This window comes from Papio anubis, chromosome 1 (assembly GCF_008728515.1).
Source record: "Papio anubis isolate 15944 chromosome 1, Panubis1.0, whole genome shotgun sequence".
Lineage (NCBI taxonomy): Eukaryota > Metazoa > Chordata > Mammalia > Primates > Cercopithecidae > Papio > Papio anubis.
The window spans coordinates 8,919,881-8,945,584 of record NC_044976.1 but is presented as its reverse complement, the minus strand read 5'-3'; the positions used below and the strand labels follow the sequence as shown (position 1 = coordinate 8,945,584).

The 25,704-nt window shown below is 44.8% G+C and overlaps 1 protein-coding gene across 5 annotated transcripts in view; it reads right to left on the bottom strand.

The window, feature by feature from the left end:
* The window catches only part of UBE4B (ubiquitination factor E4B), a 147,188-nt gene that overhangs the window by 94,488 nt on the left and 26,996 nt on the right, over positions 1-25,704 (bottom strand). For all 5 annotated transcript variants that reach the window (XM_031669297.1, XM_031669298.1, XM_031669318.1 and 2 more), the window contains exon 2: positions 12,046-12,232. In XM_031669297.1, the coding sequence (XP_031525157.1) occupies positions 12,046-12,232 (187 nt within the window). The remainder of the gene's footprint in view (positions 1-12,045; positions 12,233-25,704) is intronic.

Here is a 25,704-nt window from a genome sequence, read left to right as displayed (position 1 = left end):
GAGCTGAGATCCGGCCACTGCACTCCAGCCTGGGCCACACAGCGAGACTCCGTCTCAAAAAAAAAAAAAAAAAAAAGATTTTAATACAGCAATCAATGATAGGACCAAAGTTATAATTTCGTTGTCATTGTGGATAGCATTCTTAGCCAAAGACAACTTACCATAAAAGAATGGCTTCGATTTTGTTGACATTCCTACAGATGTATTAATAAGCAAACATAATGTTTATTAAAGACTCAAAATTAGAGAAGGAAAATGAGGGGAAATTGAAGATGACTATTCCAGCCCTGTCTTGCATCAATCATTGGCAAGTCCATTCTTGCCCCAGGACCTTTGCATCTGTTTTTCTTCTGTCTGCAAAGATCGCCCCACAGATATCCACTTGGTTTGCTCACTCACTTCATTCAGGCCTCTGCTAAAAATGTCACATTCTTCTAGAACCAGAAATACCACTTGACCCCAGCAATCCCATTACTGGGTATATACCCAAAGGATTATAAATCATTCTACTATAGAGACACATGTACACGTATGTTTACTGCAGTACTATTTACAATAGCAAAGACTTGGAACCAACCCAAATGCCCATTGATGATAGACTAAAAAAAAAAACATGGTACATATACACCATGCAATACTATGCAGCCGTAAAAAAGAATGAGATCATGTCCTTTACAGGGACATGGATGAAGGTGGAAGCCACCATCCTCAGTAAACTGACACAGAAACAGAAAACCAAACACTGCATGTTCTCACTCATAAGTGGGAGTTGAACAATGAGAACACAGGGACACAGGGAGGGGAGCAACACACTGGGGCCTATTGCGGGGAGGGTGGGCACAAGGTGAGGGAGAGCATTAGGACAAATACCTAATGCATGCGAGGCTTAAAACCTAGATGACGGGTTGATAGGTGCAGCAAACCATCATGGCACATGTGTACCTATGGAACAAACCTGCACGTTCTGCATGTGTATCCCGGAACTTAAAGTTAAAAAAAAAAACAAAAGTCACCTTCTTAATAGGACCTACAGCAATTATGTACACACCCCCAGCGGTACTTATGCCAACATACTGGTCTCTTTTCCTCTATAATCACCGTCATCTGAAAGATTTTATGGTTTTGTTTGTTTTTGTTTTTTGAGACAGAGTCTCACTCTGTTGTCCAGGCTGGAGTGCATGGCACAATCTCGGCTCACTGCTACCTCAACTTCCCAGATTCAAGTGATTCTCATGCCTCAGCCTCCCCGGTAGCTGGGCCTACAGGTGCACACTACCACACCTGGCTAATTTGTGTATTTTTTTTTTTTTTTTTTTTTTTTTTTTTTGAGACGGAGTCTCGCTCTGTCGCCCAGGCTGGAGTGCAGTGGCGATCTCGGCTCACTGCAAGCTCCACCTCCCGGGTTCACGCCATTCTCCCGCCTCAGCCTCCGAGTAGCTGGGACCACAGGCGCCCGCCACCACGCCCGGCTAGTTTTTTTTTGTATTTTTAGTAGAGACGGGGTTTCACCATGTTAGCCAGGATGGTCTCGATCTCCTGACCTCGCGATCCACCCGCCTCGGCCTCCCAAAGTGCTGGGATTACAGGCTTGAGCCACCGCGCCCGGCCTAATTTGTGTATTTTTTTGTAGAGGTAAGGTCTCACTATGTTGTCCAGGCTGGTCTTAAACCCTGGGTTCAAGTGATCCTCCCACCTAGACCTCCCAAAGCGCTAGGATTACAGGCATGAGCCGCCATGCCCAGCTGGGTATTTAAATTGTTTTCTCTCACTAAAATATAAGCCACACAGCCTAGAACAGAACCTACTGCATAGGGGGATTTAAATAAATATGATGTATTAAGTGAAGCCTATGTGAATTTAGAGCATTCAATAAATCAATGTAACAACCAACATAAACAAACAGATAAAACACACCAAACAAATCTGGAGGGATAAGAATAGGCCAGGAACAGTGGCTCATGCCTGTAGTCCCAATACATTGGGAGGCCAAGGTGGGAGGATCACTTGAGCCCAGGTTTTGTTTTTTTTTTTTTTTTTTTGTTTTTTTTTTTTTGAGACGGAGTCTCCCGCTGTGTCACCCAGGCTGGAGTGCAGTGGCACGATCTCGGCTCACTGCAAGCTCCGCCTCCCAGGTTCAGGCCATTCTCCTGCCTCAGCCTCCGAGTAGCTGGGACTACAGGCGCCCGCCACCACGCCCGGCTAGTTTTTTGTATTTTTAGTAGAGACGGGGTTTCACCATGTTAGCCAGGATGGTCTCGATCTCCTGACCTCGTGATCCGCCCGCCTCGGCCTCCCAAAGTGCTGGGATTACAGGCTTGAGCCACCGCGCCCGTCCTTGAGCCCAGGTTTTGAACCAACCTGGGTAACACAGTGAGAACTCGTCTGCACAAATAATTAAAAAATTAGGATGGGCGTGGTGGCAATTCCAGCACTTTGGGAGGCCACGGCGGGCAGATCACCTGAGGTCAGGAGTTTGAGTACAGCCTGGTCAACATGGTCAAATCTTGTCTCTACTAAAAATACAAAAATTAGCAGGGCGTGGTGGCCGGTGCCTGTAATCCCAGCTACTCGGGAGGCTGAGGCAGGAGAATTGCTTGAACCCGGGAGGCAGAGGTTGCAGCGAGCCGAGATCGCATCATTACACTCCAGCCTAGGCAACAAGAGCGAAACTCCAACTCAAAAAAATATATATATATATTAGCCAGGTGTAGTGACGCATGTTGGAAGGGTGAGGCGGAAGGATCACTTGAGCCTGGGAGGTTGAGGCAGCAGTGAGTTGAGATTCCATTGCTGCACTCCAGCCTGGGTGACAAAGTGGGACCCTGTCTCAAAAAACCTGGTGGGTAGAGGTTGCAGTGAGCTGAGATCATGCCATTGTATGCCAGCCTGGACAACAAGAGCGAAACTTCGTCTCAATAATAATAATACTGTTGTTTATAAAAAGTAGAATTTTTAAAAATATATAAAACGTTATTATTTATGACAGTCAACATTCTGTACAATAGATCACTAAAGCTTTTTCCTCTGATCTAGCTGAAATTTTGTACCCTTTGATCAACATCTCCTTCCTCATCCACCCCCATTCCCCAGCCTCTGGTAACCACCATCTACTCTCTATTTGTATGAGTTCAACTTTTTAAGCTCCCACATATGAGTGAAAACATGCAATATTTGCCTTTCTGTGCCTAGTTTATTTCACTTAGCATGGTGTCTTCCAAGTTCATCCATGTTGCCACAAATGACAGAATTTCTTTCTTTTTGAAGGCTGAATAATATTCCATTGTGGATACATATCACAGTTTCTTCTCCCATTTATCTGAAGATGGATTCTTTAGGTTGCCTCCATACCTTGGCTATTTGGAATAATGCTGCAATGAACATGAGTGCAGGTATCTCTTCAGCATATAAATCTAATTCCTTTGGATATATACTCAGAGTGGGACTGCCAGATCATATGGTAGCTCTATTTTTAGTTTTCTGAGGGACCTCCATATTGTTTTGTAAAATAGCTATATAAATTTACACTCTCACCAAGGTACAATTTTTTTCTTTCTTTTTTTTTTTTTTTGAGATGGAGTCTCACTCTCACCACACTGGAGTGCGTGGCGTGATCTTGGCTCACTGCAACCTCTGCCTCCTGGGTTCAAGAGATTCTCCCGCCTCAGCTTCCAGAGTAGCTGGGATTACAGGCACCCACCACCATGCCCAGCTAATTTTTGTATTTTTAGTAGAGACGGGGTTTTACCACGTTGGCCAGGCTGGTCTCAATCTCCTGACCTCATGATCCCCCCCATCTGGGATTACAGGTGTGAGCCACCACACCGGGCCGGTAGAATTTTCAATCAGATAAACGCCTGTGTGAAAATGCTCCAAAAAAACCAACAACGCATAGCCAGGAGCCTGAGAAAGTGACTATTTGTGGCTGTACTCTGTTAAGTACAGGACACCAGCATCTGCACCTCTTCATAAGTTCATGCCCTCATGCTAAACAGTGAGCCCCTGGAGGCCCCTAACTGAGACTTCCCCATCCCGCATTCCTAGCTCTCAATACAGTGCCCAACAGACAGAAGCCATTTGTTAACTATTCAAGTGCATGAATGGAAGCAGGATGAAGACCATTTGAGTCAATATGTTAAAGAATAATTTTAAGTTAAATAATCATTAAGTAGGTTAAAAACTAGCGGCCAAAGGAAAGAAACAAATTCTGTTTCTGATCCAGACCCCAGAACTAGCCCAGAGGCCAAATATATAATCTGGCTTCTCACTAGTTCCAAAGAGGCCCCTGTTCATTTCTGCTCCCACAGCAAAGGATCTTTACCTGGGGTCCACAGATGGAAACAGATGTTAAGGGGCTGAAATTATAGCAGTTTGACTAGTTGCTAAGTCTTTCATTTAAATCATTAGTAAAGAAGCATAAAAATAACTATATTAAAATCTTTAGGCCGGGCGCGGTGGCTCAAGCCTGTAATCCCAGCACTTTGGGAGGCCGAGACGGGCGAATCACAAGGTCGGGAGATCAAGACCATCCTGGCTAACACGGTGAAACACCGTTTCTACTAAAAAATAAAAAATAAAAAAAACTAGCCAGGCGAGGTGGCGGGTGCCTGTAGTCCCAGCTACTCGGGAGGCTGAGGCAGGAGAATGGCATAAACCCGGGAGGCAGAGCTTGCAGTGAGCTGAGATCTGGCCGCTGCACTCCAGCCTGGGCGACTGAGCGAGACTCCGTCGCAAAAAAAAAGTAAATTTTGAGGTCAGGTGCAGTGGCTCACACCTGTAATCCCAGCACTTTGGGAGGCCGATGGAGGAGGACCACTTGGGGTCAGAAGTTCAAGACCAGCCTGGCCAACATGGTGAAACCCCATCTCTACTAAAAATACAAAAAAATTAGCTGTGCGTGGTGGCGCATGCCTGTAATCCCAGCTACTCAGCAGGTTGAGGCAGGAGATTCACTTGAACCCAGGAGGCAGACTATGCCACTGCCCTCCAGCCTCGCTGACAAAGTGGGACTCCATCTCAAAAAAATAAAATAAAAGTATATTTTGAGAAGTTAATCAAAGCCTTCCCCAGTTTGCCAAAGGGAACCATGGAATGAAAACAATTGAGAACTCCATGCCTGTAATCCCAACACTTTGAAAGACTGAGGCAGGAAGATCGCTTGAGGCCAGGAGTTCAAAACCAGCCTAGGCAACATAGTAAGACTTCATCTCTACAAAGAAATTAAAAAATTAGCCAGGCATGATGGCTCACACCTGTAGTCCCAGCTACTTCTGAGGCTGAGGCAGTAGGACCACTTAAGCTCAGGAGTTTGTGGCCGCAATGAGCCATGGTCTCACCACTGTACTCCAGCCTGACTTTGTCTTAGAAAAACAAAAATGAAACCTGCCAGCTCTAGAGAGTATACAGGCAACTGGAAGACCCATTCCACTAGACCTAATAATCCTGTCAAGATGAAAATGGTTGATAAAGGACCTGTTGGGGGACTCCAAAGCATTCATGACCTCCTCTTCAGAGGTCACGACAGCGAGGAAGGTTAAGGCCTTCGTTGGATATACTCAAGATGTTTGATAAGCAAACATCAAAGAGAAGACAAGCATAATTCCAAAACAAGGCTGTAAAATAAAATCACCCGAGACAGTTAAGAAGTTCTGAAGATGAAGCAATCACAAATCATCTAAAGATAAGGGAAGGAACTAAGAAAACTAGACTGTCCTCCAAAGAATTTAATAAACACAGATATTAAAAAGGAAATGAAAGAACATCTCCTCCCCAACTAGGCTAAAAGCTCTTTAAGGAAAGAAACTGAGTCTCACTCATCTTTGCACTGCCATAAGCAAGCACTGTGTGTGACCTGCAGTAAGCCCTACATTTTAAATGTAGAAGTAGCAGAATCAGCCAGGCACGGTGGCTCACATCTGTAATCCCAGCACTTGGGAGGCTGAGACAGGTGGATCACCTGAGGTCAGGAGTTCGAGACCAGCCTGGCCAACACAGTGAAACCTCGTCTCTACTAAAAATACAAAACTTAGCCACGTGTGGTGGTACACACCTGTAACCCCAGCTACTCGGAGGCTGAGGTGGGAGAATCACTTTAGCCCGGGTGATGGAGGTTGCAGTAAGCCGAGATCATGCCACTGCATTCCAGCCTGGGTGACAGAGAGAGACTCTGTCTCAAAAAAAAAAAAAAAAAAAAAGTAGCATAATCAGTGTTAAATATAAAAAAGTGGCATTCGTCTGTAGGAAAAGCATCACCCACATATATAAAGTTCTGAGAGAGGCAAGAGCAGTGCCATATAACAATGCAGTAAAACATGAAGAAATGTCTGGAATGGCAAGTCTGGAACAGCAGTGACCTGTGGACTTAGTTCCACAGGCACTAGTTATGTTGTCATGTACATTTGAAATATTTTATATAATAACTTTTTTCTAATTTTAGAAGAAAATGAATAGACTGAGGATTTTTTAAATTCTGCTCAGCGCTCAGCACACCATGAAAAACAGAGACAATCCAGCTGGTTGTGGTGAGAGGAACAATGTCAGCCAGCTGTTTTTCAAAAGAACTCAAATCTTACTTCACTTCTAACATTTCCAACAAGAAATATTTCTTTCATTCATTTAGCCACAGAATGCCTGGCATTTCCAGGGTGCTTGCCATGTGCTAAGCGTGATGCTGGGGGTAAGGGGATGAGCAACACTGGCAAGGCTCCTGCCTAACCTTACATTCAAAGAGAAGAGGAGACACAGATCAAAAACGAAGAAATAATATTCCTATTTGTAAGGAGGGTCTTAGCAGATGTAAGCAAGTTTAAATAAGCTCATACTCACTTAGGGTAGTCCCTAATCCAGTAGCTGTCATAAAAGGGAAATCTGGATACAGACACACACAGAACAAAGATGGCCATGTGAAGACAGAGGTGAAGACAGAGGTGAAGACTGGAGTTATGTTCACAAGCCAAGAAATGCCAAGGACCACCAGCAGCCATCGGAAGACAGAAGAAAGGATTCTCCCCTTGAGCAGGGGGCATGACCCTGCCAACACCTCGGATTTGGACTTCTAGCCTCTAGAACTGTGAGAAAATAACACTGCTGCTGTAAGCCTTTAAAAGTTCATGACAGGTTGTTACAGCAGCCCTGGGAAACTACAGAAGCAGATAGCACTGCAAGAAGCTGGGACTAGGCCGGGCACAGTGGTTCATGCCTGTAATCCCAGCACTTTGGGAGGCTGAGGGGGTGGATCATTTGAGGTCAGGAGTTCGAGACCAGACTGGCCAACATGGTGAAATCCAGTCTATACTAAAAATACAAAAATTAGCTAGGCATGGTGGTGGGCGCCTGTAATCCAGCTACTTAGGAGGCTCAGGCAGGAGAGTTGCTTGAACCCAGGAGGCAAACGTTGCAGTGAGCCAAGATCGTGTCACTGCACTCCAGCCTAGGCAACAGAGCGAGACTGTATCTCAAAAAAAAAGAAAAGAGAAGAAAAAGAAAAACAGAAAGCACTTTTTGAGTCTGGAACAAAAATCTCTCAACCACATTCAGTGGATAATAAATCTGCCCACTAGCCCTAGGTCTAACTTCCAGGACCACAGAAAACAAATACAAGCCATCACCTTCATCATGCCAACTTTTCACACTCTCTAATGGACAGCTATCGTATTTTCTTGAAATTTCTTTTTCTCTTTTTTGAGACAGGGTCTTGCTCTGTTGCCCAGGCTGGAACGCAGTGGTGTGATCACAGCTCACGGCAAACTCCACCTCCTGGGCTCAAGTGATTATCACACCTCAGCCTCCCGAGTAACTGGGACTACATGTGTGCACCATCACGCCCGGCTAATTTTTTGAATTTTTTGTAGAGATGGGGTTTTACTATGTCACCCAGGCTGGTCTCGAACTCCTGGGCTCAAGGGATCCTCCCACCTTGGCTTCCCAAAGTGTTATGATTACAGGCGTGAGCCACTGCACCTGGCCTGAACAGAGAATAGATGTAACCTGTCTTAAGAGAGATTTTCTGTTTGTTTTTTCACTTGTTTATTTTGGAAATCATGAAAATCTGTTTAACCCATCAAAGCATGGCTAATAACATCCAATTGTTTGTGACTATGAATAATGATGACTATGTGAGAAACATAATCAGGACTACTTAGCATAGAGGTGCACGGGCAAGAATTAACCATTTAGGGAATGCCCAAGCGTTTCTGTTAGTTTGTGTAACAGCATATGGGCTGTTACACAATGTTGCACTTACGCTTTAGTGGGGCCCCTCTGGCTCTACACTGAGAACAGACTCAAGTAAAGCAAGGGTGGGCATGAGAAGACCAGTTAGGAGGCTGTTCCAGAAATCCAGGCAAGAGATGCTGGTGCCTTGGAACTGGGTAATAGAGGTGGAGGTGATGAGAAGAAACGAGGTGGTGAGACTCTGGTCTGCTTCTAGTTTTCTGACACCTCTAGAGCAGGGCCAAGCAAGCTCTAGTCCACAGGCCAAATCTGGGCTACTGCCTGTTTCTGTAAGTGAAGTTTTACTGGAACACAGTTACGCTTGTTCATTTACATATGTTCTATGGCAGCTTTTGTGCTACAGAAGCAGAGATAAACAGTTCTAACCTCACAGCCTCCAAAGCCAAAAATATTTACTATCTGGCTCTTAACAGAAAGAGTTTGTCAATCCAGGTCTAGAAAACATCAATTGTCATTTATTGAGATGGAAACCTGGGAGAAGATAAAATGTGAGGAAACAGCAAAGCCTGATTTGGGGCATGCTAGCTGTGACATGCCTGTTAGACATCCAAGCAGAGATGTCAGGTAAAGCGCTGGATGTATCAGCCTGAGGTTCAAGGAGCAGGTCCAAGTTGGAGATAAAAGCTTAGGAATCATCAAATGAGGGTAATTAAAGCCAGGACACTGGATGACATCAGTAAGAGAATAAACCTGGACAGAAAGGACAAGAGGTTAAATATTGAGCCCTTGAATCCTAACATTTAGAAGTCAGGGAAATGAAAAGGAAGCAGGCAAAGAGTGGAGAAGGAACAGATAGAGAGACTGCGGGAAAACCAGGAGCATGTGCTGTTCTGGAAGCCAAAAGAAAAACGTGTTTCCAGGAGAAGAGGGTGAAAGCCATGTCTAATGAGGCTGACGGGTCAGACCAGACAGTGACTCAGAGCAACCACAGAGCAACCACGGGAAGCCTCGCCTGACCGGAGTTGATTCAGCAAAGAGTGCAAGGGCAGAAGGGGACGGAGAGGACAGGCAATTCATTCCAGAAGTTCTGCTGCAAAGGTTTTGGTGCAGAGATGTGGGGGAGACGCTGGCAGGGGGAATTAGATCAAGAGAGTTCCTTTTGTTCATTCCCATGATGGGAAAAGTAATAGCATTATATAGGCTGTTTAAAATAAAAAAAAAAAAAAGGCTATATGAGATGGAAAATCTGATGAAGGAAGAGAAAGCAACTGCTGGAGGGAAGGCTGAGTAACTGAGGGGAGATGGGTTCTAGGGTCCAGGCTTCAACAGGAGACAAGAACTGGGCACACATACAGGTAGGCAGATGGATGTGATGACTGGGGCTGAAAGAGGTTCCCTGCCTAGGCTCTGCCTGCATCTGTTTTCTCAATGAAATATGAACCCAGAGTTATGAACCCTGTGGTGGCACATGCCTATAGTCCCAGCTACATGGGAGACTGAGGCAGATGGAACATTTGACCCTAGGAGTTTTAAGCTGTAGTGCACTATGATTACACCTATGAACAGTCACCACACTCCAGCCTGGGCAACATAGCAAGACCTCAGAGCCAAAGGAAAGGAAAGGAAGGGAAAGGAAAGGAAAGGGAAGGGGAAGGGGAAGGGGAAGGGGAAGGGAGAAAGGAAGGAAAGGAAAGGAAGAAAAGAAAAGGAAGGAAATGAAAGGAAGGAAAGAAAGGAAGGGAAGGAAGGGAAGGAAGAAAAGAAAGAAAGAAAAAGAAAGAAAAGAAAAGAAAAGAAAAAAGAAAAGAAAAGAAAAGAAAAGAAAAGAAAGAAGGGAAGCCAGGCCATCAGCTGAGAGAGTGAGCATGGAGAATGAGGTCCTGAACACTGGAGAAGGTATGAAACAGATCAGCAGAGTGAGTGAACTGGGAAGCATGATGTAACGGCCTGCCAGTATCAAGGGTCTACTTGAGTTTGTGATCATTAATTTCATTTTTGTTGTTGTTGTTGTTTAGAGTCTCACTGCATCACCAGGCTGGAGTGCAGTGACGTGATCTTGGCTCACTGCAACCTCCACCTCCCGGGTTCAAGCGATTCTCCTGTCTCAGCCTCCTGAGTAGCTGGGATTACAGGCACCTGCCCCCGCACCTGGCTGATTTTTGTGTTTTTAGTAGAGACTGGGTTTCACCATGTTGGCTAGGCTGGTCTCGAACTCCTGACCTCAAGCGATCTACCCACCTTGGCTTCCCAAAGTGCTGGGATTACAGGCATGAGCCACCACGCCCAGCCACGTAATCATGAATTTGAAATGAGACAGACATTTCAAAAGTTTTCAATTAGTTCAAATGGTTTCAAATGGTTCTGAGTTTTTCTATAGCCTTATTCCAGTGCATGAGAGAGATTAGGTGGGGAATGGGATTTAACCAAGATCCTGGTTTAAATAAGCAAATAAGACAAAGTGACAGAGGTTCTCTCCAGGACAGATTCCAGCATTTCAGGTATGGCCTGACCAGGGTGAGGCAAAGAGCACTGTTGTCAGTACAGTGTCCAAGGAAAATCACATTTGGAATCCTGAACCCGTCAATCCTACCAGAAGACCATCAGAGCTTCTCAGAGACATACAGAGGAAACATTATAGGCAAGGGCATTCTTTATTACTTTTTTTTTTTTTTTTTTTTTTTTTGAGACAGAGTCTGGCTCTGTCACCCGGGCTGGAGTGCAGTGGCCAGATCTCAGCTCACTGCAAGCTCCGCCTCCCGGGTTTACGCCATTCTCCTGCCTCAGCCTCCCGAGTAGCTGGGACTACAGGCGCCCACCGCCTCGCCCGGCTAGTTTTTTTTTTTGTATTTTTTTAGTAGAGACGGGGTTTCACCGTGTTCGCCAGGATGGTCTCGATCTCCTGACCTCGTGATCCGCCCGTCTCGGCCTCCCAAAGTGCTGGGATTACAGGCTTGAGCCACCGCGCCCGGCCCATTCTTTATTACTAATAGGTGTTTTGGCTGAACCACATTAGGTCTAAACATTTATATATATATATATCTATAGTCTACACTGATACCTATCAAGAAGTACAGGAACAAAACCTCTGCAAATACTTTTAATTGACACATGATTCTAGATCAAGAAGACAGATGATGTAGGTTGACTATCAAATTATTAGATAATATTATGATCAATGCAGGCCTCTTAGCACCCCCTTTACCCAACTAGAATCCTAAGTAATTATAATTATTATATGACAATAATACTATGCTTGATTTCAGAAAAGTTCACAGACAAAAGAGAGATATTTGCAAATACACAGTATGAAGAAATATTATCATTTCCCAACAAAGACAGTCCTGGATATCAAGCATCAGCTCATTTATTATAAAGAAATAAACTTTTACTTTTAATGAGATAGTTCTAAAACATCCTATCAGGTAGTTTTGTCCTCTGAAAAGTTAGAGAAAAAGTTATGTGCCAATGTAGAATGAAGACGAGGAAATCTGCAATTAGAGGTGTTCATTTTGACCATTATTTTAGTCTTGCATTTTCAGATTATTTTATCTTAAAACCATCAACCAAATTCATAAAATCAGCAGACCCACATTCAGTCTTAATCATCTTGTCATCAGAGATAATACCTAAACCTGTTTGGGAAAAAAAAAAAATGCAAGTTATGGAAAGAAAAGCAATTGGTTTAACAGATTGCAATAAAAAAAAAAAAAGGCGATAACACAACACATTGCAATGGTATTTAAATTACTGCTTGGAGGATTTTAAAGAGCTGATGTCCGCTTCATTTTAATCTGTTCTGGAAACATGGCAACCATCAGCTTAACAAAAAGCTAAGAAGAATTACAAAAGAGTCCCAGGTATGAAGCTCGGGCTTACCTGATGCACCTATTGGGGAGGTAGCTGGGGTCATGTTGTGGACATTGAGACCAAGACTCTGAGAGGGTCCTGGGGCTGATGCCGCTATGGGAGGCCCCGGAGGGTTCTCCCTCTGGGGAGAGGTGAGTGGGGTGGTTGGCTGAGAGGTCTGTCCACCAGCAAGTCGTGCAAGGCGCCTCCGTCGAATCTACAATGTCAGGGGAAAAGAGCATTCTGTAACTAAACAGCAGAAACACAATTCTGCCAGAGAATGACATTATCCATAACCACACCAGAGCTTAACAACTAAATACGCCTTGAGCAAAAGTACTCTTCTGAGAGAATAACTTGCTCTACCACTATTCTTACAAGCTCTACCACTTGAGTTTTTAACAACTGGATCTTGGCCAGGTGCAGTGGTGCCTGCCTATAGTCTCAGCTGCCTGGGAGGCTGAGGTGAGGGGAATCGCTTGAGCCTGGGAGTTCAAGACCAGCCTGAGCAAGGCAGCAATACCCCACCTCTAATTCATACACACATGAATACGTATATACATACAAACATAAATACATATATACTGTATGTTAGTTCCCTTACCATCTCTGTTTATCACACCTCCTTGGCCGATATGGTGACTTTACAGTAAGCATATTACACTTTATTTTAGAGAGAGTCTGATATGGTGACTTTACAGTAAGCATATTACACTTTATTTTAGAGAGAGTCTCTCTCTGTCATCCAAGCTGGAGTGCAGTATTTCAATCATAGCTCACTGCAGCCTTGAACTCCTGGGCTCAAGTAATCTTCCCACCTCAGCCTCCTAAGTATCTAAGACTACAGGTGCACATTACCATGCCCAGCTAATTAATTTCTTTAATTTTTGGCAGAGATGAGGTCTCACTATGTTGCCCAGGCTGGTCTCAACCTCCTGGCCCCAAGTGATCCTCCCACCTTGGCCTCCCAGAGTACTAGGATTATGAGCGTGAAGCACCATGTCCAGCCTATGCTTGTAACACACTAAAGCTTGGTGTTATTTTAATAAAATGACCTAACTTGGTCATTTCAAATAGGTAAGATTTAAAAATAAATAGCCAATTGGCTGGGTGTGGTGGCTCACACCTGTAATCCCAGCACTGTGGGAGGCCGAGGCGGGAGGATCACGAGGTCAGGAGTTCGAGAACAGCCTGACCAACACGGTGAAATCCCATCTCTACTAAAAATACAAAAATTAGCCAGTTGTGGTGGTGCACGCCTGTATCCCAGCTACTCAGGAGGCTGAGGCAGGAGAATCGCTTGAACCCAGGAGGTGGAGTGCAGTTGCAGTGAGCTGAGATGGCATCACTGCACTCCAGCCTGGGCAACAGAGGGAGACTCCATCTATCTCCAAAATAAATAAATAATAGCCAATTTAATTCACTAAAACAATGAGAAGCAAAAGTTACAGTAAGAAACAAATTTAACCATCACTTGCAGGAGCAAATGATCAGGTTTTCTTTTTTTATTTGATTCAATAAAAATATAATCTGCCACTTCTTCCTTTTAACATATAATTAAAAAATAACACCTTATTGAAAGAGAGAAATAATCCATTCATTCAAAATGTATTTGTTGAACTCTTACTAACAGCAGGGCATCTCCAAAAGCTTCCTAATAGATTTACCCATGTCCCCTGAGCAAAAGCAGCCAGATGTAAAAAAAACATAGACTGTATAACCCCATTTCTATAAAATTTGAAAATAAGAAAAACTAAACTATACCATTAGTTTGGATAATGGTTATCCTTGGTGGGAAAGGGGCAGGAAGAAGCTTGGGAGAGGCAGGAGTGAACTTCTGGGGATCTGGTAATGGTGTTTTTTTTTCGTTGTTGTTGTTGTTATTTTTAACTAGCATCACAGGTATCTTCACTTTATGAAAACTCACTGGGTTGTTGGCCGGGCGCAGTGGCTCAAGCCTGTAATCCCAGCACTTTGGGAGGCCGAGACGGGTGGATCACGAGGTCAGGAGATCGAGACCATCCTGGCGAACACGGTGAAACCCCGTCTCTATAAAAAATACAAAAAAACTAGCTGGGCGAGGTGGCGGGCGCCTGTAGTCCCAGCTACTCCGGCGGCTGAGGCAGGAGAATGGCGTAAACCCGGGAGGCGGAGCTTGCAGTGAGCTGAGATCCGGCCACTGTACTCCAGCCTGGGCGACAGAGCCAGACTCCATCTCAAAAAAAAAAAAAAAGAAAACTCACTGGGTTGTATACTTACAACTATGAGTAATCAGTTCATGGGTATTCATCTTATTCTTCTTCATAATATACATGTTAAATACAGTCTTCTGTATAGAATGTAAATTTTTTTTTTTTTTTTTTTTTTTTTTTTTGAGATGGAGTTTCCCTCTCGTTGCCCAGGCTGGAGTACAATGGCACCATCTCGGCTCACTGCAACCTCTCCCTCCCAGGTTCACACAATTCTCCTGTCTCAGCCTCCCAAGTAGCTGGGACTACAGGCATGCGCCACCACACCCACCTAATTTTTAATTTTTTTGTAGACATGTCATCTCACCATGTTGCCCAGGCTGGTCTCAAATTCCTGGGTTCAAACAATCCTCCCACCTCAGCACCCCCAAAGCGCTGTGATTACAAGTGTGAGCCATCGTGCCGGGCCAAGTTTCATTATCTTACAGACAGTTAAATTTAGGAGTTCATGCTTGATTTCTAATTCAAATTCAACCTTTATTATTGACTACTTTACTTATCTGGAGCCTATCCGGATAAGTCACTTAATGGCTCTGTGCTTCAGTTTCTGCCCAATGGACGACTGTACACTGCACATTTGCACAACGGGGATGAAATCACTGGCTGAGGGGAGTCCGAGGTGGTGGATCATTTGAGGTCAGGAGTTCAAGACGAGACTGGCCAACACGGCAAAACCCTGTCTTTACTAAAAATACAAAGATCAGTTGGGCATGGTGGCACACGCCTGTAATCCCAGTTACTTCAGAGGCTGAGGCAGGAGAATCGCTTGAACCTGGGAGGTGGTCATTGCAGTGAGCCGATATCACACCACTGCACTCCAGCCTGGGTGATGAAGTGAGACTCTGTCTTAAAAAAATTAGAAAAAAACCAGGGTCTTCCTCATACGGTTGTGAGAAAACCACCACCCTGTCCCTTTCCCTACTTATTTTTTCACCATGGCTGTGATCTGCCCTATGACATGTGTGATATATTTGTGTATTGCTTAGTTTCTATCCCCCTACTTGAAGTTTCTTAAAGGCAAGGACTTCTGTTGCACCAGTGCCTAGAACAGTGGTAGGCACATGACACATGGTAGGTGCTCTCTAAATATTTGCTGAATAAATGAAAAATACTAGAAAAATGCACTGAACATAAAATTGACTAATTTATTAGTTGACATTATCATTATCATTGGAAGAGCATACCTACTATTGTTGGAAAAAATATGAAGTCACCTTAAACCTCAGTGCCAAGTTCAGCCCGAGATGTTAAATTTGGATGTTCTGCTCAGTGATATAAACAGAGAATAAATGTTCTGACTCACTGTAATACAGGGTTGAAGAAAGAAAGGATTCTAAGGTTTCAAAAAAGGTTGAAGAATCGAGACTTTGTGAAGCATGTTGCAGACTATTAAGCAGGAAGAAAGAGTTAAGAGACAGAGGCAGGTCCATACATGACATAAGGGGTAGGAGAAGATTGGGAGAATACATCCTGCCCCATCTTAAAGATCTGCTGGAAAATTTAGGAAGTGCCATACAGGGGGCAGCATTCTGGGGTGCCCACATCAGGGCTCTCAGTAGAGGATGACACCCTTCGGTGGTCTGACTGCCTTCTACACTGGTGGCAGCTTTGAACTGGGTTAGCAACCTGGGAATATCTGGATTGGGGACTCACAAGAGAATGGCTTTGTGCAATCACAGGTATAAAGGTTTACCTCCAGCCTGGGCAACATGGAGAAACACCGGCTCTGATCTGCCCTATGACATGTGTGATATTTTAGTAAAAAATACAAAAACTGGCCAGGTGCAGTGGCTCACGCCTGTAATTCCAGCACTTTGGGAGGCCAAGGCAGGCAGATGGCCTGAGGTCAGGAATTCGAGACCAGCCTAACAGGGTGAAACTCCATCTCTACAAAAAATACCAAAAATTAGCCGGGTATGGTGGCATGCCTCTGTAATCCCAGCTACTCAGGAGGTTGAGGCAGGAGAAACACTTGAACCCAAGAGGCAGAGGTCACAGTGAGCCGAGATCGCACCACTGCACTCCAGCCTGGACAACAGAGCGAGACTCCCTCGCAAAAAAAGAAAAAAGAAAAAAAAAAACTGTGCCAGGTGCAGTGGCTCATGCTTGTAATCCCAGCATTTTGGGAGGCCAAGGTAGGTGGGATCACTTCAGGTCAGGAGTTAGAGACCAGCCCAGGAGGCGGAGGTTGCAGTGAGCCAAGATTGCACCATTGCACTCCAACCTGGACAACAGAGCAAGACTCAGTCTTTTTTTTTTTTTTTTGGAGACAGAGTCTCGCTCTGTCGCCCAGGCTGGAGTGCAGTGGCCGGATCTCAGCTCACTGCAAGCTCCGCCTGCCGGGTTCACGCCATTCTCCTGCCTCAGCCTCCCAAGTAGCTGGGACTACAGACGTCCGCCACCTCGCCCGGCTAGTTTTTTTTGTATTTTTTAGTAGAGACGGGGTTTCACCGTGTTAGCCAGGATGGAAGACTCAGTCTTTAAAAAAAAAAAAAAAAAAAAACCGGCCAGGAGCGGTGGCTCTTGCCTGTAATCCCAGCACTTTGGGAGGCTAAGGCAGTCGGATCACGAGTTCAGGAGATCAAGACCATCCTGGCTAACACGGTGAAACCCTGTCTACTAAAAATACAAAAAAATTAGCCAGGTGTGGTGGCGAGCGCCTGTAGTCCGAGCTACTTGGAGGCTGAGGCAGGAGAATGGCATGAACCCAAGAGGCGGAGCTTGCAGTGAGCTGAGATCACGCCAAGCCTGGGCCACAGAGCCAGACTCCGTCTCAACAACAACAACAAAAAAACTGAGGTGGAGGCTGGGGAGGTCAAGGCTGCAGAGAGCCATAAACTCCAGTCTGTGCGACCTGGTGAGAGCTGGGTCTCAAAAAAAACAAACAAAAAAAAGTGTATCTAATTAATTTGACTACTAAGAGATGCAACCTCACTTTTTATCACAAACAGAACACATAAGATACACACCAAAAATAGTCACAACACACCAAAATATGATTAAACATTTTTCTCATTGTTTACTTGACTTTTTTAACATTAAGCCCAGAGGACTGGCATAATCTCCTTTAAGTTAAACAAAAGTCCTTTTTAAGAGAATTTTGTTTTCCCACTACCCCCACAGAGAAAAAAACAAAAGTATAAAAAAAAAAAAAACTTCCAATTCCTCAATTTGTGTCCTAAACCACAACTCAAAAGCCACACATAATAATTATGAAATCTCATTCCTAGAGTTTTTCTTGTCTGTTTCAGTTCTTATTTCACAAATGACATTAAAATAGGGCTTTCTCCTAATCTGTTATATCATGATGCAGCACTTCCTACCCTCACGTTCCTGATGAACTAAAAATAGATTCAAAACAGTGAAGGCCATTGTGATTTCAGGCAGAAGCTAAGTCAGGATGGGCCAAACTGTTCCTCTTAGTTTTAGCAGTTTGTGGGGAAAAACACCCATAAAACACTGTTATAAGTTTAACAGTCATTCTACAAAAGCGTCTTACTTTTCTAAATTAAAAAAAAAAGTGAATTCCAATAAAAAGAAAAATAATTGCAAATACTTTCTTTGGGGTAGTCTCCTTGTAAAGATGAAGATAACTCCTAGTTCTGGTTTTTTTTTTTTTTTTTTTTTTTTTTTTTGAGATAGAGTCTCGCTCTGTTGCCCAGGTTGGAGTGCGGTGGCACGATCTTGGCTCACTGCAACCTCTGCCTCCCGGGTTCATATCATTCTCCTGTCTCAGCCTCCCGAGTAGCTGGGATTACATACATGCACCACCACGCCTGGCTAGTTTCTGTATTTTTAGTGGAGATGAGGTTTCACCTTGCTGGTCAGACTGGTCTCGAACTCCTGACCTCAAGTGATCTACCTGCCTTGGCCTCCCAAAGTGCTAGGATTACAGGCATGAACCACCGCGCCTGGCCAATAACTCCTACTTTTATTACTGGTTTTATTTTCTTTTTTCATAGCTGGCCATGTTTAAAACTTATTAAATGCTATGAAAATTTCACAGTATGCCTAATCTAAGCCCAACAATGTTTCTCCAAAAAATGCATTTACATCTGAACATCACAGCTCTGTGATCTAAAATTCTTCAGTTTCCTTTAAAAAAAAAATTTCATGGTCAGATGCGGTGGTTCACACCTGTAATCTCAGCACTCTGGGAGGCCAAGGCAGGGGGATAACTTGAGCCCACAAGCTCAAAATCAGCCTGGGGAACATGGCAAGACCCTCCCAATCCCACAAAAAATAAAAAATTAGCTGGGCATGGTGGCACACACGATGTGTAGTGCCAGCTACTAGGGGGACTGAAGCAGGAGGTCAAGGCTGAAGCGAGCTATGATTGTACCACTGCACTCCAGCCTGGGTGTCAGAGTAAGACCCTGCCTCTAAATAGAGAGGGAAGGAGGGAAGGAAGGAAGGGAGGAAGTGAGGAAGTGAGGAAGGGAAGGGAGGAAGGGAGGGAGGAAGGGAGGGGGACAATGATATAAGTTATATTCACTTTGATGTCTACCGCTTTTAAAATGAGGTATACTTTTATGTTATGTGTATTTTACATTTTTTTAAAAAATTGAATTGAAAAAGTCAGTTGTAAAAGAGTACACGTAGTGATTCCATTTATTTTTTAAAAGGATGTAGATTTACATTATAATGGACATTATTATTAGTGCAAATTATACATAAATGCAAATGGCAATGACACAATACATTTCCAGTTTTCCTCATCTTTCTTCTTTCACAGAATTTCTGATGAAAAGAATGAAAACCATTATTATTTCCCACTGCATCTACCGTGGGAAAACCTTCAGATGAGAGTGCGGCCCTGCTCCATAACGTCTTCACTCCAAGACCCAGGGTGGAAGAGCAGCCTCTAATGGGAACACTAGCGATCGCCCAGGCAAAGGGCAAGAGGCAGGGCAAACTCCACACTGGCGCAGCCGTAACACGTTCAATTCTGTTCACATTTAATTGGCCAAACAGTCCAGGGCTAAAACTACCCCAGCAGGGTGGGGAAATAGAACCTTCCCCAGACAGGGCTGGTGAATATGTGGACAATAATACAGTGACGTCTCCTCTTCCTTCAACACACAGCTGGGCACTGGTGGTTGCTTACTTACTGGGCACCTGCCCCTTCCTTCCCCGTACGCTCCTCCCCTCCCCTTGCCCCATAACTGCTCCATATCCTACTCCCTGACCTGGATCTTTGCTCAAATGTTACCTTCTCAATGAAGCCTTCCCTTCCTTCCTCCTAGTTCCCATCTGCTTTAGTGGTTCTCCATATTTTCAAATAGTTCAGCCCAAACCAACAAGTATGCGTGGGTGTATAGATGTATACACACACATTTATATACAGACAGAGAAAGGGAATGTGACAAAAAATAAACTGATGAATCTAGGTGAGTCATTCAAATTTTCTGCAGATTTAATAATTTTCAGGGCCAGGCACGGTGGCTCATGCCTTTAATCCCAGCACTTTGGGAGGCCGGGCGGGTGGATCACTTGAGGTCAGGAGTTCAAGACCAGCCTGGTCAACGTGGTGAAACCCCACCTCTATTAAAAATACAAAAATTAGCTGGGCGTGGTAGCGGGCACCTGTAATCCCAGCTTCTCAGGAAGCTGAGGCAGGAGAATCGCTTGAACCTGGGAGGCAGAGGTTGCAGTGAGCAGAGATCATGCCACTGCACTCCAACCTGGGCAACATAGTGAGACCCTTTCAAAAAAAAAAAAAAAAATCCAGAACAGAAAGTTGAGGGAAAAGTTAGACCCACCAGCATGGCTTGCGTTTTTTTCTTTAGCCATGTAAGGCGGCATACAGTAGGCACAGAGATGCATTAGCCAGGGTTGTAGAGAGAGGAAAAGGAAGTGAGAAAGCGACGAGGTGATAGAGAGTGGAATGGAAGGGTGATGATAATGAGGCAGACACGGGAAGCCCTGGCAACATCTGGATTCTTGATTCCAGTCTCTTCTTGTGACCCAGCTATCTTTCTATCCCTAGGTTCAGAAAGAAGACTCCTGTATCCTTACAATAAATACCATTTTTGGCTTAAGCCCAATAAGATGTTCTATTACTTACTGCACGTATGCATAGAAATACTTCAATTCCCCAGAGATGTGATCAGCAGTTTGCTTGTGCATAGAGTATCACCTTACTTTTTTTCACTACCTTGTATTAGGTTTCAGGAATCAAATTCATTTACGCTAACTGTATATTCATGTAATAACTGAATCATCCCAGAGAGCAATTTTGAAAATCGAGCAACATACAAATGCTATGTGCTTATTACGTGACTTGAGTTTCTTTTTCAGGACAGGTAGGGGTAGGCAGACGAGGAACAAAGGAGCGCCGGCAGAGGTCGGGAGGCTTTGTGAACACACACACTGTTTAAGGAACGCTGAGCAGTTGGTAAAAGTGAGTGTGTACGGACATGGTGAGGCACAGACAAGAAAGACAAGCCGCAACAAGCTCGTGACGAGCTGTGAATACCATCCTAATACACTGAACTTGTTCATGAAGGCAAGAAGAAATCCTTTGAAGGATTTAAGCAGGTGAATAACCAGGTCAGATGTACTTCTCTTTTCTTTTCTTTCTTTCTTTCTTTCTCCTCCCTCCCTCCCTCCCTCCCTCTTCCTTCCTTCTTTCCTTCCTTCCTTCCTTTCTTCCTTCCTTCCTTCCTCTCTCTCTCTCTCTCTCTCTCTCTTTCTTTCTTTCTTTCTTTCTTTCTTCCTTATTGAGTCAGAGTTTTATTTTTGTTGCCCAGGCTGAAGTGCAATGGCATGGTCTCAGCTCATTGCAACCTCTGCCTCCCTGGTTCAAGCAATTCTCCTGCTTCAGCCTCCCAAATAGCTGGGATTACAGGCACCCACCACCACACCCGGCTAATTTTTGTATTTTTAGTAGAGATGGGGTTTCACCACGTTAGTCAGGCTGGTCTCAAACTCCTTACAACCTCAAGTGATCCGCCTGACTTGGCCTCCCAAAGTGCTGGGATTACAGGCTTGAGCCACCGCGCCCGGCCCCAGATATACCTTTTAAAAGAAATCACTCTAGCTACTGTGTGGAGAATGAATGGAGGCAGGGCACAAGCAAGCCTGGGCAATGGGCATGGGAAGGGACAGTTCCAGAGATACTTCATGTGTGTCCCCAACAGAACTTGGCTGTTATTTGGAAGTGAAAAATGAGGAAGATGAAGAATCCAGATAACAGGCCCGGATACCTAAATGAATGGTAAAATACCCTAAAATTGAGAACACAGAAGGAGATTTTAAGAAGATGGGTTACGATTAGATTACTGAGTATGAGGTACCTGGAAGAATACCCAACCAAAAATGTCCTACAGGCTGCCGACATCTGGTTTTTTTTGTTTTATTTTTGAGACAATCTCACTCTCTGTCACCCAGGCTAGAGTGCAGAGGTGCAGTTTCAGCTCACTGCAACCTCTGCCTCCTGGGTTCAAGCGATTCTTCTGTCTCAGCCTCCCCAGTGGCTGGGACCACAGGCATGAGCCACCACACCTGACTAATTTTTGTATTTTTATTAGAGACGGGGTTTCGCCATGTTGGCCAGGCTGGTCTCGAACTCCTGACCTCAGGTGACCCCCCTGCCTTGGCCTCCCAAAGTATAACCAGCCCCAACATCCATTTTATTCGCCATCACTATTTTCTTTCTTTCTTGTGTGTTTTTTTTTTTTCTGAGACGGAGTTTCACTCCCAGGCTGGAGTGCAATGGCGCAATCTCGGATCACTGCAACCTTCACCTCCCAGGTACAAGCCATTCTCCTGCCTCAGTCTCCCGAGTAGCTGGGATTACACAGGCATGTGCCACTACACCCAGCTCATTTTGTATTTTTAGTAAAGATGGGGTTTCGCCATGTTGGTCATGCTGGTCTTGAACTCCTGACCTCAGGTGATCCACTCGCCTCGGCCTTCAAAAATGCTGGGATTACAGGTGTGAGCCACTGCACCCGGCTTCACTATCATTATTTTCTTGTTCTAGGAAAGATTTAAAGTGATTAACAAAAAATACATTAAGAAGGCCGGGCGTGGTGGCTTATGCCTGCAGTCCCAACACTTTGGGAGCCCGAGGTGGGCAGATTACCTGAGGTCAGGAGTTCGAGACCAGCCTGGCCAAAATGGCGAAACCTCATCTCTACTAAAACTATAAAAATTAGCTGGGTATGGTGGCTCATGCCTATAATCCCAGCTACTTGGGAGGCTGAGGAAGGAAAATCACTTAAACCCAGGACATGGAGGTTGCAGTGAGCCGGGATCATGCCATGGCACTCCAGCCTGGGTGACAGAGCGAGACTCCATTTCAAAAGAAACAAACAAAAAAACACACATCAAATGTATTTTCAATTTAACTTAATTAAATTAACAAGTTTAATTCAAAGAGATAAGGAAATTAGGACAGAAGCAAAATGATGGTAGAAAAAATAGGGCCAGGCACAGTGGCTCAGGCCTATAATCCCAACATTTTGGGAGGCCGAGGTGGGTGGGTCACAAGGTCAAGAGATCGAGAGCATCCTAGCCAACATGGTGAAACACCGTCTCTACTAAAAATACAAAAATTAGCTGGGTGTGGTGGTGGGCGCCTGTAATCCCAGATACTCAGGAAGCTGAGGCAGAAGAATCGCTTTAACCCAGGAGGAAGAGGATGCAGTGAGCCGAGATTGCACCACTGCACTGCAGCCTGGCGACAGAGCGAGACCTCGTCTCAAAAAAAAGAAAAAGAAAAAAGAAGATAAAGCCAGGAGTGAGATCAGCACACACTACACACGTATAGCAACACAGTAAGCAACTGACAACGCTCCTCAACATCACCAGATGATTAATGGCAAAACAAGATTCAACGGAAAACGTTTGAGAGTAGCCCAAAGGAAGAGATCCAAGCATCAGCTTTGCTGGTGCGGCTTGATTTCAGGGTAGAGTTGAGAGTACCTGGGGCAGGCGTCCAAATCCTGGGACCCATGAAGGCCAGGAGGACCTTCAATTCCCTCAAGATTTTCAAGGAGATCCCTTACCCCAAAAAATCTTAAAAGATGACTCTCCCAGGGAATGCCTGTCACTTAATCCTCCATAAAAACTTGCTCCAGGCCAAGCGTGGTGGCTCATGCATGTAATCCCAGCACTTTGGGAAGCAGGCGGATTACCTGAAGCCAGGAGTTCCAGACTCGTCTGGCCAAGATGGTGAAACCCCCTCTCTAATAAAAATATAAAAGATTAGCTGGGCATGGTGGAGGACGCCTGTAATCCCAGCTACTTGGGAGGCTGAGGCAGGAGAATTGCTTAAACCCAGGAAGCAGAGGTTGTAGTGGGCGAAAATCGTGCCACTTGCACTCCAGCCTGGGTGACAGAGACTCTGTCTCACAAACAAACAAACAAGTTTTGCACAATCACAGAAATGTGGCCAGTTGTCTGCTCCTCTCTTCTGATACCTCCCTTTTACGCCTTGTTATTAAAGGGTGGATTCCAATACTGTAAATTCTACAAGTAAGTATACTGTAGGTTTGCAGTACGCTTCATTTATGCATCTCATTTATATCTTATTGTCTTTTGAGGTAAAAATAAAAACAGAAAACAGAAGCTGGAAACAAACTCTTGTCCAGGGCCAGGTGCAGTGGCTTACACCTATAATCCTAGCATTTTGGGAAGCCTAGGTGGGAGGATCACTTGAGGCCAGGAGCTCAAGATCAGCCTGGGCAGCACAGTAAGATGCCATCTCTACAAAAAAAAAAAAAAAAAAAATGTTAAAACTTAGCTGGGCATGGTGGCACGTGCCTGTAGCCATAGCTACTCAGAAGGCTGGGGCAGAAGGATCACTTGAGCCTAGTGAACTACAATTGCACCACTGCACTCTAGCCTGGGCAACAGAGTGAGACTGGCTCCAAAAAAAAAAAAAAAAAAAAAAATTATCCAGAATCTCACTAGCTTACTAGGGATTCTAAAATACACAGCAAAATGAACCTCTATCCCTTAGAAGTCAAGGTGCTTGAGGAATGGCTTATTTTCTGATGACCACATGCAGGAGTATTTCAATGGCTACTAAAACCCCAGAAATGTTTTTATTTTGTTTTGTTCTGTTTTGGTAAAGGAAAATGCCATACATAAACATTCAGGACTCATCCGAAACTTCTGGAACCAACTCCCCTGGGGAGGACAGAGAGGAAATACAGTCATGGGCTACATAACATTTCAGTCAATGACAGACCACATATACCATGGTGGTCCAGTAAGATTATAATACCATATTTTTACTGTGCCTTTTCTACGTTTAGATACACAAAAACTCATTGTTATGGTACAACTGCCTACAGGATTCAGTATAGTCACATGCTGTACAGGTTTGTAGCCCAGGAGCAATACCCAGGCTACACCATAAGTATCCAAGGAGTTATACTATAGAGCCTACGTGTGGAACAGGCTATCCCATCTAAGTCTGTGTAATGACACCCTATGGTGTTCACATAATGATGCATTTCTCAGAACGTATCCCTGTCATTAAGTGACGCATGACTGTAGTTGCTTGTTTTAAATCACCATGCAGGTTACATTCATCTACTCCCAACCTTTTCCAACCCCCTCCACACACACACAGGGGCCTGACTACTGAATAGAACAGCACTGGCTCCCAGGAATACAAACAGGCTCTCTTGCTTCTCCTCATTGCTCATGCCTTAGCATGGTTCCCCCACATCCCCTACGCAAGCAGGTCCTTAGTAAACAAGTAAACAAAGCATTAGCAAAGACCCCAGAGTTGCCACCCCCAGCTCTCTTGGGTAAAAGGAGCCTTCCTTTGGCTTGGGCTGAAGACCTATGCCCCAGAGGTGCCATTCTGATCGTGTGAAAGGACTGGCGACAAAAATGCCTAAAATGAAAATGGAAGCCTCCAGATCCGCTCAACAACTTCGGATGCCCACAGCTGTGGTCACTGTGACACGTGGAGGTGAGAGGCATAGAGGAATGGGGCAGACCGGGAGGGTGTTCTCAGTATAGGGATCAGCTGCCGCCCTTCACACCTCGGCCTTGCCCTCCGCTTCCATGGCTTTATGCGCAGCTTCTTCGCCTCCCGGGAACTGCATGAGCTCAATGGGCTTCAAGCTCCTGTTCAATTCATAGACAATGGGAACATCAGTGGGCAGGCTCAGCTCCATCACGGCCCTTCCGGGAGAGCCTCCCAAGGCTCGACTGTGCCAGAAAAGCTGCTGCCAGGGGCCTCAACCAACACCTTTTTCCCCTCCTGGATCTGGGGAATTATTTCTTCATTCCAAAAGGGCAGAGCTCTGACAATAGTGTCCTTCAGACTCTTACAGAAGAGCAGGTGCCCTACAGTGAAGTCTGCGTACCAGCAACCCTTGCTGCTGCTGCTGCTGTGTAATAGATGTTCAGCTCCATCAGAGGCATCCAGATCTTTTGTTTGTTTGTTTGTTTTGAGACGGAGTCTTGCTCT